This window comes from Camelus bactrianus, chromosome 30, assembly GCF_048773025.1.
Source record: "Camelus bactrianus isolate YW-2024 breed Bactrian camel chromosome 30, ASM4877302v1, whole genome shotgun sequence".
Taxonomy (NCBI): Eukaryota; Metazoa; Chordata; class Mammalia; order Artiodactyla; family Camelidae; genus Camelus; species Camelus bactrianus.
Genome location: NC_133568.1, coordinates 11,358,081 through 11,373,247, shown reverse-complemented (window position 1 = coordinate 11,373,247; position 15,167 = coordinate 11,358,081). Strand labels below are relative to the sequence as shown.

The window sequence follows — 15,167 nt, the reverse complement described above, 5'->3', positions numbered from 1 at the left end:
TATTGCATCTTCTTTATCCATTCATCTGTTGATGGACACTTAGGTTGTTTCAATATCTTGGCTATTGTAAATAATACTGCAATGAACATAGGGGTGCATATACCTTTTTGAATTAGTGTTTTCATTTTCTTTGGACAAATATGCAGGAGTAGAATTGCTGGATCATAAGGTAATTAAGGTAATTCTAATGTTAATTTTTTGAGAAATCTCCATACTATTTTCCATAGTGACTGCACCAATTTACATTCCCACGTACGGTGCATGTGGATTTCCTTTTCTCCACATCCAGGATATTTGTTGTTTGTCTGTCTGTCTTTCTTTCTTTCTTTCTTTCTTTCTTTCTTTCTTTCTTTCTTTCTTTCCTTCTTTCTTTCCTTCTTTCCTTCTTTCCTTCTTTCCTTCTTTCCTTCATTTTGCTGATTTTTATTTATTATTGAAGTAAAGTTGATTTACAGTGTTGTGTTAATTTCTGGTATACAGTATAGTGATTCAGTTATACATATAAATACAGTCTTTTTCATATTCTCTTTCTTTGCTGGTTATTATGAGCTAGAGTGTGAGGTGTTTGGGCTCACATTTCCCTGGTTAGTGATGTTCAGATCGTTTCATGTGCCTGTTGGTCATCTGTATGTCTTTCTTGGGGAAATTGTGTATTCAGATCTTTTGCCCATCTTTTAACTAGGTCTTTTTGATGTCATATGAGTTCTTTGTATATTTTGGATATTAGCCCCTTGTTGGACGTGTCGTGTGCAAATATTTTTTCCTGTCGAGCAGGTGGTCTTTTCATTTTGTTGGTGGTTTTCTTCACTGTGTAAAAGCTTTTTCGTTTGAAGTCGTACCATGCACAAAAATAAATTCAAAATGGATTAAAGACTTAAACTGAAGACCTGAAACCATAAAACTTTTAGGAGAAAGCACTGGCAGTACACTCTTTGACATTAGTCTTAGCAGTATTTTTTTTTTGGATATGTCTCCTCAGGCAAGGAAATAAAAGCAAAAATAAACAAATGGGACTACCTCTTCATGTTTAAAATTCATGCACTGGCCATGGATAATATAAAAAATCCATAGGATGGCTCTCGAGACCCTCCCGCATGTCTCCCTGGCGTCATTTTGAACCCTCTCCTCCTGTACTGTGTCCCGCCCAGACTGGCCTCCTTTCAGTCCTTCAGTGAGCACTTCCTGCTCCAGGCTCGTCACACAGGTCACCTCTCAGCCTGGAACAGTCCCCCCTCCTCAACATGCCAGACAACTCCTTGTCCATCTAGGATTCAGCTTGGATCTTGCTCTTTCACCGAAACCCTTCCTGGTGCCTCAGCCTAGGCTGGGTCCCCCGGCTACATGCTGTGAATGTCTGTGCTGTCCAGTCAGTTACGCCCTTTGCAGTAGACTCATTGCATAATGTGGCCTGGCATCCTTGAGAATAGGGACATGTCCTTTTTTCTGTGTCCCAGAACCTTGCACAGTGCCTGTCATGTGGTAGGTGTTCAGTAAATACTGATGTAGGAATGAATGAACTAGCGGCTGTGTTGGGTCGGGGGACCTTGTAGCTTGTGGGGGGACACATCCCCATTGGAAGAGTATTTATTGGAGAGCCTCAAAGATGAAGTGTTTGCATACTGGCGGTGGGAAATGTGTGAAATGCTTCATCCTGTGAAATGGAGATTGAGAGCCGGCATGAGTCCCAAATGCAAGTGTATGAGGGATTTTTGTTCTAAAATAGGTCTCTTAAAGACAAAACAAGACCCAAAGTTTTCTTCAGAAGAGTGGTGTCCCAGTACGTTCTCTTGATTACTTCTTTTTGATCAGCGAAGATCTGTTTGCAGGATCTAGCTTAGCATGAAATGCCTTCGGTCATTGCTGAATTGGGTTGTTTAGAGGTCTGTTAATGGAACAGGTTTTAAGTTAAAAAATGAAAGTGAACAAACTTAACTCTAACTTGGTGAATATTTCTAGGGCTGTAGCTTTCTAATAAGCGTGGTGATTATAAACTATTGACTGTTTCTCTGGGGAAAACAATACAGTAGTCTTCAATTGTGGAGATCAGGAGGATGAACCTTCCCTACAGGACGGAAGAGGAAAACAGCTACCCAGTCAGTGATGGCCTCATACATGGATTTTAAAATTTGGAGTATTTCAAAGAGCTTAGGTGGATCTGAAGAAGATATGTTCTGGAAAACTGTCTTAAAGAGCTTAAAGATTTGTAATAAGATTACAGGTTGTTTAATTCACAAACTAAATTGCCCTGCACAGGGGAGTCCACAGTCCAGGTGCTGTGGTCATGTTCCTGGAAGTGGGATTCCAACTAACCTTTAACTTCTTGGTAGGATCCAGACACATATTTAGCTGTGTGAAATGTACTAGGTTTGAGTAAATCTTTTCTAGCTCCTTCGGCAAGCATGTTAAATGGATTTAACACTGCAGGCTTACAAAACTGACTTTCCATTGACATATTCTTTTTAAATAGGGGACTTTGAGTGATCTTTCCAGAACTTCAAAATCAACACATTGCTTTGTAGCTATTTCTGATCCTCTGGTATCACCACAGCTCCATCAAACACAAGCACTGCTGGTATAAACTGGCCGGATGCAGTGGCTCAACGATGCTCTTCAGACACCAGACACCTCCCGTCTTGTCTGTTTGTCATTTGAGGACATACTGCTTATTCTGTTAACATCTGCAGGCCAGTAAACAGGTAAATTTTGCCTTCACCAGCCACATGGAGACTCAGTTCTGTGTTAGCTTCAAAAGCAGATACAGAATGTGGATTAAGATGTAATTGTGATATATGACTTAATCAGATATTGGAAAGAGTTGAATCTCTTCTCAGAAGACTGGGTTGAGATAACATAGTGCTGTAAGCACAACAGATAGCTAGTATCCAAAACAGGATGTGATGGCCAGTGTAGGAAACAGGGTGATGGACCTTCCTTTTGGTATGTTTGACTTTTGTTTCATTTAAATGATAGGAAGTATTGGATTTTATTATAACTTTGCTATTTAACTGTGCACTTGATATGTTACAGAATGAAGCTCACTTCTCTGCCCTTTTATATCTTTCTTCATCCTGAGTGGCTTTGTTTATGCTGAGTGGCTTTTTGGCATCCCAATCTCTATGCATTAAATTGAAGTTCTTGGCATTTAGACTGGCTTGATTCTCTTGTTTAGAAAATAACATGGAGCAGGTTTGGAAGGATTCTGGGTGGGACTTCAGGAAACTTAGCTCAGAAATTATACATGGATTTTCGGTTACTTGTTGGCTCTGGACAGACAATATTTACATATAATTCCCTCTGGCTGTAAGTTATAGGGAGCTTCGCAGTGAAGAGCATTTGGGGAAGAGTCGTTAGTGGTCCAGGAAGTCTTTAATGGGAATGAGTAAACAGGGAAACCAGGGGGCTGGCCTTGCTGCTGGGGGAGAAGGAATTAACTAACTCAGGAAATAAACTGGGAAGGATGAGTGTCTACGTTCCCGTGACACTTAGTGTGCACGTGGTTCTTTTGGGATTTGGTTGTGTGTGTGCTTTCCTGGAGAGAGTTCTCCGTGTCCCCTCCTTCCCAGGGCTCAAGTTCCGGCAGTAACAGTAACTACTGTGCCAGGTGCTATGCTGACTGTTTAAATATATTAGTTCATTTAATCCTAACAGCAACCATAGTACAGAGGATACTTATCCGCTTCACAGATGAAGAAACGGAGTGTGTGATGGGTTGAGGCTAGTACCTGGTATCTGCCTCTTAACCTCCTTGCTCACCTGTCTCCCGCAGCGGGAGCCCAGTCGGTGGGAAGCGAAGATGCTCAGTAACACACTGACGAGGATGTTCTTGACTTTGGTCTCCCAGATTTGGGGGACCATTCCCAGGGGACTGTGCCCAGACTGCCCTGCTTAACGTCAAGACTACATTGTGACCAAGCCTTCAGTCTACCAGATTCTTAACTCTGAAACTACCTAGTGGCTTAACTTGTCATGTCATTGTAAATGGGTGCACTTTTTCACGGGTAATTATAGGACACTTTACCTGTATAAAGTACACACTCAGTGGGACCTGGTCTGCTGTAGGAAAGCCAGTATCCTCCGTGCCGGGGAGACGGTGGGGGTCTTAGAATCTGAGATCTTATCCCTGGTTCTGCTCCGAACTCAGCCCCTCACTGTGAACTTGGGCAAACTGTTCAATATGTTTTACCCTCAAGTTTCTTCTGTATGAAATGTTAGCAATAATCCCGTTCATCTTCTGTTTTAAAACTAAGACAAAATGATTAAAGTACGTAAAATTACTTAACGTTAGTGTGAGATTGTGGAGGTAGCGTCATTAATAATTGTACGAGTGAACGCTTCCACTGTTCTGTTCTCTTTTCCCTGAAGTCTGCTTTGGTTCTGAGGCTCTAAAACAGTGGTTTTAACTCTGATGGCACATTCATTACTTGGGAAGCTTAGAAGAAAGTGCAGTGCTTGGGCCCTAGTCAGATTTAATTATTCAAGCATGGGACATGGGCATTGATTCCTGTTTGTAAATGATCTGCAGATAATTCTTAAATGGCAGCCAGCAGTGGAGTCACTTCTCTCAGGTTTTGGAGTTGAAGGAGGCTAGACTCAGTTGGGGACTGTAAGGCAAGGCGTGGCTCTGTACGTATGATGTCGCTCAGAGCATCCCCAGGATCCCGGCAGCATGAAGCACCTTAGGCTTGTGTCCCTTCCCAAATCCCCTGCAAGATCCCATCAGGGTCCTGCCTTCTAAACTGCGCCGTATACAGTATCCACACCATCACTACCGCCTAATGCTTACAGGACTGGTACTGTGGGACCTCATTTAATTCTTAGAACGCTTCCTGAGGTAGGTCTGACTTTCACCTGCGTTGTACAGCTGAGGAAACTGAGGCTCAGACCCATCCATCAATTTACCCAAGCTGATCAGTAGTGGATGGAATTCTTACCAAGGCCGCCTAGCCCTCGAGCCCACACAACCACGCTAGGGCACTGCGTGATAATTAGTATAAAGGGGTGAAGAATCGACTCTTCTTGATACTGCATTTGCGTTTTAGCAGGGGCTTTCTGGAAATAGTGCTTTAGCTCAGGGTAAAGAATCCTCGGGCTGGAATGTTCAGCCACAGGCTGGTGGGGAGAGGCATCTGGGCGCATGAGGGTGTGTGGTGCCCTGCAAATCAGTTACCAAATCAAATCACAAGAACTGATGGTTTTCAAACACATTGGATACATCTAGGGAGCTTTAAAAAAAAAAAAAGCTGCCTAGTACCCATGCCTAGAGATTGATGTAATTGGAGGGGTTGCCTGGCTTGGGAAAGCTTTCAAATCTCCCCAGGTAATTCTGTTGTGCAGCCAGGATTGAGCACTAACGCCAGAGGGAGCCACTCTCTCCAGCTGTGTGTCGGAGCCGCATCTGTGCGGCCTGCAGAGATGGGAGATTCGAACTCCAGCTGGAGAATAGTTCTCGGTACTAATGCATCTTGTTTCACGGAGACATCTGCCTTCTCAGTAATACACAGGGCTCTTTCCAAAAGAAAAATCTGTTTTTCTTTGATAATTAGATCAGACATTATTTTACTCACTTTGAAATGATGGGACTAAGCATTGTTAAATATGTGGTAGCGAACTGAGTTGTATGATAATTGGATCTCTCCTTGTCTTTCCTATAATCTGCTGCCTCCAGGAAAGCTGGTAGAGGTCAGGTTTGTTTGAAGAAATTCCTTGAAGGTGAGAAAAAAATGAAGAGGCAACATAGAACCTTGGTTCTAGAGAGTTTTTGTCTGGCTCATAGAAATGATGGCTTTCTATTAAATAACTTATTTTATCTTACTGCTTTCCTGGAGATTAGAAGTGAGAACCCATGCCAGGAGAGAGTGCACAGGATGCTGTTTGCATCACCTACAACTGAAACAGCTTTTGCCTTTTAAATTGAGTTGAAAGTCACATAACAGAAAACTATTGAAAGTGAACAATTCACTGGCATTTAGTACATTCACAGTGGTGTTCAACCCCCCACATCTGTCTAGTTACCAAACATTTTCATCACTGCAAAGGAAGCCCTTCCCTTCCAGATTCTTTCTGTCTCTACAGCTCAGATCACATGTGTCTTCCTCAAGTCTTTGCTGGCTCCTCTGTCACTTGTCTCTCCTTCCTCTTAAAGTATCTGTTCTCTTGGCTGTTTACTTTGTGTTGATCACATCCCACCTTGTCCTGGGTTGAAGTGGCAACAGCTTCCTTGGATGGGTAGGTCTGTGGAGGGAAGGGTTGGGGGTGGTTGCTAAGTCAGCACATAAAGCAACATTTGATTACGGTTAACATTGCCCTTGGAGGTCTTATGAATAGCTTATCAAGGGCGGTGTCACATGTGACATTGGGGAAACAGCCCTGCTCAGAAATTCACATGCACCTTAAGCTGAGAATTCATGAAGTAGCATAAATGTGGGGAGGCTGGAAGCTAAGGGGAGGCCTGTCTACAGACGTCACCCCACCCATACCATCACAGTGCAGGGTTTACTTCATTCTTGTTCAGCAGTGAACACCTGTAATCTCAGTGCATGTGTCTTTATTGTGGGGACGGAGGGAACATGACAGCATCTAGAATGGAGTGGGAGCTCAAATGTTCACTAGACTTGAAGCTAAAGCTTGCTGGATCCGATCTGTAATACATACGATCCTTTACAAAGTTAGAGGAGAGTCACCTGCTGCCTCTCTCAGTTGGCACTGACCGTGGTTGCCCCTCCTCTCTTGCCTGCCCGCACTGAGTAGCTGTTACTTTTCTTAGAAACTGGTCACATCACCCCTTGGAGTATATTTTTTATGTGAATTATCTATCCACCTAGATTTTGAGTTCCTTAAAGGGAGGGTATAATTCCCCATGTTTGTACTTGGTTACCTGTGCTTATCACAGTGTTTTACGAATAAACTATAATACATAAATACACATTCTCTCTTCACTGACTCCTGTCTCAGTGAACACTTACTGAGCATCGGCTACATGCTAGGGATACAAAGATGCCTGATAGTGTATCTGAAAGATGTTGAAGTAGTAAGAGGAAACTGACATGAAAGAAATGACTAAAAACCATGAACAAAGTTGACCATAGAAGAACTGATTGCAGCCGCCCAGCGTTGAGAAGTGCTGACTCCCCAGGACACAGGGAGGAGGGGTTCAGGGAGATGGTGCTGGGACCTGGGCTCTGCCCATGTGGACAGTGAGGAGAGGACATTCTGGGCCAAGGAAGCAGCATGTACAAAGGGAGAGGGCAGCAAACCTTTTCCATAAAGAGCCAGAGAGTAAATATTGTAGGTTTTGGGCCATGGAGGCAGCATCACACTGCACAGCTGTGACTGATGTGTGGAAGCAGCTATGCCAGTCCGTAAGTAGAATGTGTCATTGTGTCCCAGTAAAACTTCATGGACACCAAAACCTGACTTACACAGAGTTGTCGCGTGTTGTCACGTGAGTGTCATTCTTTTGCTTTTCCCCCCAAGCCATTAAAGACCATTCGTATCTCATGAACTGTACAAAAACAGGTGGCACACTAGATTTGGCCCAGGGCTGCAGCTGACCTGCGTGCGACAGCAGGGCAGGGTGGGATTGTACCGCAGGAGCAGAGCAGCAAGGCTTCGGCGCACCCGCTCTGATGTGCGGGTGCACGCTTCTGCGTGTCTCACGTGCTGCCGGGGGTGGTGAGGCTAGCGGCCTCACTTGGAGGAGCTAAAGTATCATGAGGGTCCCCTAATGCCCCTGACACTCTGGTGGGTTCTGTGGGTATAGGGAAATACAGGGGATAGTGTTCTGCCTACCAGGTGTTCTCATTCTATTTAGAGAGAAGAGATTTATACAGGTAGAAAGATAAATGGATCCTCCCAGAGTAAGAACTAAACAGAGGCACAGCCGCGCAGTTAGACTCTGAGTCTTAGGTGCAGTGAACTCTGCGGGGGAGGCACACGGCCAGCAGGGTGAAGGCCGGAGCAGTCCCCGTGTGAGCTGGGACTGAGCTCCTTGGCTTCCAGTATGTCACTCAGCTTGATGATGTCCACATGTCACCACCTCCACTCACTTCCTGTTGGCATCTTCCCCCTCCTCTGCCGTTTGTCAGTCTGTTATCTTGAGCCATTCTGATGCCGAGTGGAGACGTGGCTTTGAGTACGACTTCTTGGGTGTGCTGTATTACCTCTGACGGGAGGGGAAGGCCAGGAGCATCATTCAGGGCCGGGAAGTGTAGCGAGGCCCAGGAGAGTCCCTCACCTGAAACTTGGGGACAGGAGTTAAAAGTCATCGCAGCTGGACACATGGTGGGCTTAAATGGCGGTGGAGGAGGTAAGTTAGAACACCTGAGGGGAGAAGAACGTTGAAACGCCCAGTTTTCTCTGGGGGAGCCTCCGAACATTCTTAGTGTCTTCCTCTGAAGCTCTCAGCTACTATAAAGCTCCAGAGTACCTTCCTGTGACGATACAGTATGTCCTGCTGTGAGGCAGGCCAGAGGCAGAGAGCAGACTGTGAATTTGACTCACTGTCATGCCCCAAACAAGCGACCCTGGCTTTGTATCCAGAGCTGGGGCATCAAGGATGCAAGCTGGTTTGCTTTCCTGTTGATGGGTGTTCTGAGTCTCCTGTCTCGTGACTTCCATTCCTCAATCCTGAATTAGGGACAAGTGTAGCAGGGGCTTGGGCTTGCTTTAAAAAAAAAAAAGGCCAGTGATCACCTGGAGGAAAATGCTGTTTAAAAAAAAAAAGCAGGACCACAATCAAGCTGGCTGCCTGCTTTGTGCCCAGGCAACTGAGTGGCCCCAGGGCCTTTGCTTTGCCGTCCTCTGTGAGGAGGGTTGGTTATGCTGATATAGGCACACATTCTGGCTGGCGTTTGTTGTTAAGAGCTCTCAGTTTCAGATTTGCTAAAAAATATTGTGTGGCCATGAAACTAATTTATTTTATATATATATATAAAATTAGGGAGGGATGTGCGCCCATGCACACAGATAGCTTCTCAAGCAAGTGGGCCCTGTGGAAATCACCAGGCTCTGAGACACATACTGAGACACGGGTCGCGCAGGTGGAAGGAGTGTGGTGCCGAGAGTGACGGCCCGCAGTACGGGTGCTGCCGTTTGCCACGTCAGACCTGTGGCTCTCCCTGGCTGCCTGTTACACCCACCTTGGGAGCTTTCACGTCACCTCACATTCTGTGAGTGGGTCTGAGCTGCACCCAGACCTGGTCTTTTCAGAGCTCCCAGGTGATGCTAGTGTGCGGTCAGGGCCGAGAGCCCCCTAGCTACATCGATGGTGCCTCGCTGCTCACCGGGGGCTACGCTCTTCCGGCCAGGATTTGGCCAGTTTAATGACCTTGCAGATCCCGGACCCGGATGGTGGCTGAGGGAGGATGAGTGAGATTTTTTTTTATTATGTTTCTAGTTTGAAGAATGCAGAACTAAACTGAGGTTGCTGACAACTCAGGAATATGTAAACAGAGTTTCAATTTGCTGACCCGTTTCTTCATTTCTGCAAGAAAACGGCTTTGTCCCTGAATGCAGAATATCAAGCAGAGATTCCCAAGCTCTGAAGACTTGCTGCACTGTCTCGTTGGCTTTTGCATGTGTTGTTTTATCCCTTGTTTGCAGCACATTAGACACTCCCTCTGACATCACTGTTTTGTACCGTTCTTTGAGATGATGGTGTAAAACTCTGTATATAACAGAATCTAGGCTTGACAGTCCCCCTAGTAAAATTCTAATTTCATTGATCTGGGATATTCCCGTAGGACCAAGAAGGTGTCCCCTGTTACCAATCTTGTGAGTTGCTTGTCATGGAATTGGATCCCCTTGTATCTTGAAATGAGAAGGCAAGAAAATGTGTGGAGATGACTCTGGAAGGTCTCCCAGGGGCCCCTCATAGACAGCAACATGTGTTTAGAAACCTGGAAGCTTCTCTTGGCATCTAAGTGTCTTCTCTTTTTATGTTTCAGTACACGAGGGTCTGGATCCCTGACCCCGATGAAGTGTGGCGCTCGGCTGAATTGACCAAGGACTACAAGGAGGGCGAGAAGAGCCTCCAGCTGAGACTGGAAGATGAAACTGTGAGTGAGCCCGGGGGTGGGGGCGTAGGCCCTGCTGAACAGGGCCGGACGGACGCTGCATTGTGGCCGGAGTGCTTCCTACGCCTTGGCCCTGAGCCCCTGCCATAGTTTTTGTTACTCTTGATGATACTGTAGGTGAACGCGCTAAACCGTGAGGCTGCGGTAGGGGTGGTACATTACAAACAGCGCCGGTTCGTGTCAGCAGCTGAGGGATCACCTGTGACTGAGGCAGGACTCCTCGCAGGGGAGGGGAGGTCACAAGAGGGTTCCCTCCGTGGGGCTGGGGCATCAGTGGGGGATGAGGGGGAGCTGCTGACTATGGGAGGCAGCGCCTGGTAGAGTGGTTGGAGCACCAGCTCTGGACCCAGCCTGCCTGGGTTGGGATTCTGGCTTGACCCTTACTAGCTTTGTGCCCTTGAGCAGGTTAGCAGTTTTTCTGTGCCGGTTGCTTTGTCTCTGACATGAGGGTGATAGTTTGTCTAGGGGGTGTCTGAGAATAAAATGAGTTGCTATGTGACATGGACTCAGAGTCCTGCCCGGCACATAAGCACTCAGTATGTGTCAGTTGCTGCAGTGAGAGTCCTTTTCATTAGTTGACTTTGAGGTGGTTTTGCTGGCAAGGGAGACCAGGTAGTCACCATGAAATCCTATTCCTCCTGGAGGTCTGTTTCAGTTTTTCTTTTCATGAGCCTTTTAGGACCATCCCTCCCTGTGATATGTGCATTTTACAAATATTGAAAGGCTTGCCCTCTGCTGGTCATGGGGGTTTATGGGTGAACAGTTTGGGGTTGCTTAGTGCTGGAGGGAGCAGTGAACGTGAACGCAGAAGTACAGGAAGGACCCCAGATGAGCTGCAGTGGGTTCAGAAGCATGTGGACGAGGTGCAGGAGGAAGGTCTGAGGGAACCTGCCGGTTGAGGGTGCCAGGGGAGGGGAGCTATGGAAAGGAGGGAGCCTTCGAAGACTCAGGCTGCAGTGGGCTGAGGGGGGCGTCCCAGGCAGGAATTAAGTGCATCAGGCCCTGAGGCCTCAGTGTGTCTCTTTGGGTGTGTGGAGGGAAAGGAAGCCACTGCACCTGGAAGCCCCTGGAGACGGGGACAGGTGGGCTCTGAGGCTGAGGGTGCAGGCAGTGGCCGCGCGTGCAGGGTTTACAGTAGGAAAGAAAAAGGGTTTGAACCAAATGGCCAAAAGAAATCAGGAATTGGCTTTGGGATGGGTCAGGTTTGAGGGCTGCGGAACAGGTGTGCCGTAGAGGGAAGGCTGGGGCTGGAGTGACTGCTGCCTCCCTCTGAGCTGCAGTAGCGCTGAAAGTCTGTCCCACGTCACTTAGCCTTTGGTCATTTACTGTCTTACTGCTTTTTCTTCTTCCAAGCGCTTTGGTCTTGTTTCTCTAGGTAGTAATGACCTGCTTGAGAAGTGGCCCTTGTCTTAGGCTCTGCTCTCATGGTACCTACTGTGGGTGGTGATTAACTCACTGATTAGCAGGGAGATTGAATGTCTTCCTTCGAGCACATCACTTGGTCAAACTAGGGCAGTGAGTGGGTTAGCTTGTCAGAAGATGCTGACACGCAGGTGTGCTCGCTCACCTTCCCCGTCATGGCAGGTAGACTTTGCCAGCCTTCTCTTGGTTTTGAGGTGAGAAACATAATTCCCAACTGATGGAATCATGTTGAATAACTTCCCACCCTACACCCCAAACAGTATAAAATTAGTTCTCCCGCTTGAATGGTATATCTTCCACTCCAGCAGATTTCATTTCAGTCGATCTTGTAAGTGGGTGGGTGTTTTTAAGGAGTTATACGAAGTTCGTGAGGAATGATCTGCTGTGTTGCTAAAACAGAGCAGATGCTCGCCTTCCCAGCTGAAGTGAATTCTGCCCTGCGTGACTAATCCTGGCAGCTGCCCGGGATCCTCTCCTCCCTCCCTGCCCTGCTACACGGCCATCAGCGCTTAATCAGCCATCAGCGCTTAATCGGAAGAGTTGCCCGGGGCTGCAGATTAGCAACTCTCCAGAAACAATGGGCTCTGAGGATCAGACTCTGGCCAGGTGGCTCATGGGCTGTGGTTCATCCACTGCTGGCTCCGAGCTGTCATTTGGACCAACTCAGCTGAGCTGTGGACCAGAGGCAGGAGAATGGAAGTTAGATGGCTGGACTGTGAATATTTGAAGAGCCTTCTCTGTACTGAAACCATCCTTGATCTAGGCTGGCCGAAAAATCCACCCAGGGTCTCTTTCCCCCACCCTCTACCCCTCTCTGTGAAGTCCAGTAGTGTGGGTTTAACTGCATCAGCAAAGGATGAAAATAAACTAGTTCTCTCCTAAAATAATACTGTTCTTGACCCCAGCTTCTACCTTAGCAGTAAATACTATGTGTGCTGTGCTCTGTTCAAGATGGTCAAGCTCCCCAGGGTTCCTCTAAGATGTTTTCCCTGTTCCTTGCATCTTTATTTTTATTTTGGTAAAATATACAAAACATAAAATTTACTGGGTTAATCATTTTTGAGTGCACAGTTCAGTGGCATAAAATATTCACACATTATTGGGCAACCATCACCACCATCCATCTCCAGACCTCTTTTCATCTTGCAAAACCAAAACTCTGTATCCATTAAATACCAACTCCCACTTCCCTCTTCCCCTGAAGCCCCCGGTAATCTCTATTCTCCTTTCTGTCTTTGGGTTGAATTATTCTAGGTACCTCACAGAAGTAGAATCATAAATTATTTGTCCTTTTGTGTCTGGCTTGTTTCACTTAGCACACGGTGTAAGATGTTTTCTATTTAAGCCAAGGAGAAGATGGGAAACTTTTGGGGAGGGGGTGAAGGATCATGTGTTCTCTTTTTTCTCCACAGTTGTGAAGGGTGCAGGATATCTAGATGTGCCAACCCTTAACACAGTACTCTGTGTAAACCGGATCAAGCATCTCAGTGTATGCAAACCTTGGTGACAGTACAGCTTCCTCATTCCTCTTGTGGCGAGTGGTGTGGCCCTCTGCCTGTCCGACCCCTCTCCTGCCCCCGCCTCCCTTATGAACTGCTCAGCTCCTGCCCTCTGCTGGCAGAGAACACTCTCCCCGTTCGGATGGGTTTGCATTTAAATTTTGTATCCAGTGTCTGGTAGCCGCCTAATGGTGCATCCTCCCTTTGTATAAGACCCTGACAGTGTTGGTGAGTGAGAGGATGATGGGGATCAGTGTGCTCTCCCTGTGCCTCTGCGTATCCAAGCCAAGCCCGCTCACATTTGCGCAGCCAGGGCAAGAGTGTGGGTGGAAGCCTACATCCATTTAAATACTAGAAGGATATTTTAGAAGAATTATTTAGGTAAATCTGACATTTCTAATTCTTGAAAAATAAAGGATTTGTGTATTAAAACTGGGAGATTTATAACTGTTCAGTCTCCATCTAGTTGCTCATGTAAAGATCTGCTGTCTTGCTTTGGGCATGTCATGGCTGTACTGACATGTGAACACATTTAAAGTGATGTGACTCCTTCAGTATTGCAGAGTGTCCTCCTGTGTCATGTCTGCAGTGGTTGCAAACACTGTACTAAATTGTGAGGGCCTCTGGAACCACAGTTAGAACATGTGGGGAAGTGAGAAACTGGACGTTTGGCCCTACTGGGAAATGGTGTTTCACCGTATGAGAATTCCTGTTGGATTTGTGCTATCTAGAAGGAAGGATTAACAAGCTAATTTGTCTTTTCTTTTATCTAAATGTCTTTGCTACCCAGTTCCTCCCCACTCTCCAAAGCAGCCATTGATGTTGGCAATGTTATGAACCTTCAAGGTGCCTGGACACATTGTGTCTTATTTCAGGGGCACAGGGCAAGAAGTGTGCAGAAGCATTACCCTGGGGCCTGAAGGCATTCGTCACAAGATTGTATACTGAGGGTTACAGATCGCATTGTGTCAGTGCTGAACGCTGATCCCAAGTGACAGAGGTACCATGTGTTCTTTAATAAGCTTGTATTTTGCATTTGTGATGCTGGAGCCCTTTGAGATGCAGGGTCCAGGGAAGGGGCCCCTCTTGCCCAGGTCTAAAGATGGTACCGAACGTATCAGTGTATTATAGTGAGGAGAATAGCAAAAGTGGTTCTTCAGGTCCAGAAGCGGCAGCCTCACAGGAGAGCTAGGGCTGTCGTCCTTACACGTTGGTGCCCTCAGGCCACACGCCTGGAGGGTGCCTGCAGAGCTCGTGCGAGCCCTGTGCAGATGAAGTGCCAGCTGTGCCACATCTGGCAAAACCACACAGCTAAGAGTATTGAGTAACACTCCTCTGGTACCAGGAAAGCCTCTTACTGAACATGATTTTGACTGTTTCTTTTTTCTTTTTGTTTTATTAGTCATTTTTATTCTTTCTTATTTTAATATTGGATTATGGGTCATCTAATGCTTTTTAAAATCTTTATCTTTATTCTCAATTGCTCAGTAATCCTTGATTGAGACAATATTACATTTTGCTGATTAGATGGCAAGAATATCAAAAAGACAATATTTGTATTGTATGTAGGCAAAAAATGTGTCCTTAAAGTTGTGAAATAATACATGGCATATAAATATCTGTTGGTAATATTGTTACCAATAGTTAGTTATCTTGTCTACAGTGGGGTTTATTTTTTTAATTAATATTTTTTTACTGTAAAATGCATAAGAGTTTACTGTCTTCACGATTTTTAAGTGCACTGTTCAGTGGCATTAAATACATTAACATCTCCAGAAGGGTCTCTGTCTACTTAGTTATTATCATCAACCTCTGCCCCTTCTGTATTCATGATCTTTTCCATTGGTTGGGATATTTTGGCCTGGCTGCTTCTGCTTAGGGACTGGTGTAGCAGTGATTTTGCCCCGAAGGGACAAAGTCTGGATACATTTTTGTTGTCGTGACTGAGGAGGGAGGTTTGCCTTTGGCATTTAGTGGGTAGAGGGAGGGATGGTGCTAAAGGGACCTCCCCGCAAAGAAACAAGCATCAGTCCTAAACGAAAACAGTGCTAAAGTCGGGAAACCCTGGTTCAAGCTCGTAGAGGAAATGGGCCTTAACTGTGCATTGCTGAAAGGCACCATGTTGAAAGCTAAACTTTCATAGCTCCATGATTCTAACAGTGTGTAAGCTGTG

At 46.0% G+C, this 15,167-nt stretch overlaps 1 protein-coding gene across 3 annotated transcripts in view; it reads left to right on the top strand.

Moving 5' to 3' along the window:
- The window catches only part of MYO5B (myosin VB), a 294,119-nt gene that overhangs the window by 114,256 nt on the left and 164,696 nt on the right, over nt 1–15,167 (top strand). For all 3 annotated transcript variants that reach the window (XM_074355274.1, XM_074355275.1, XM_074355273.1), the window contains exon 2: nt 9,945–10,055. In XM_074355274.1, coding sequence (XP_074211375.1) covers nt 9,945–10,055 — 111 coding nt within the window. The remainder of the gene's footprint in view (nt 1–9,944; nt 10,056–15,167) is intronic.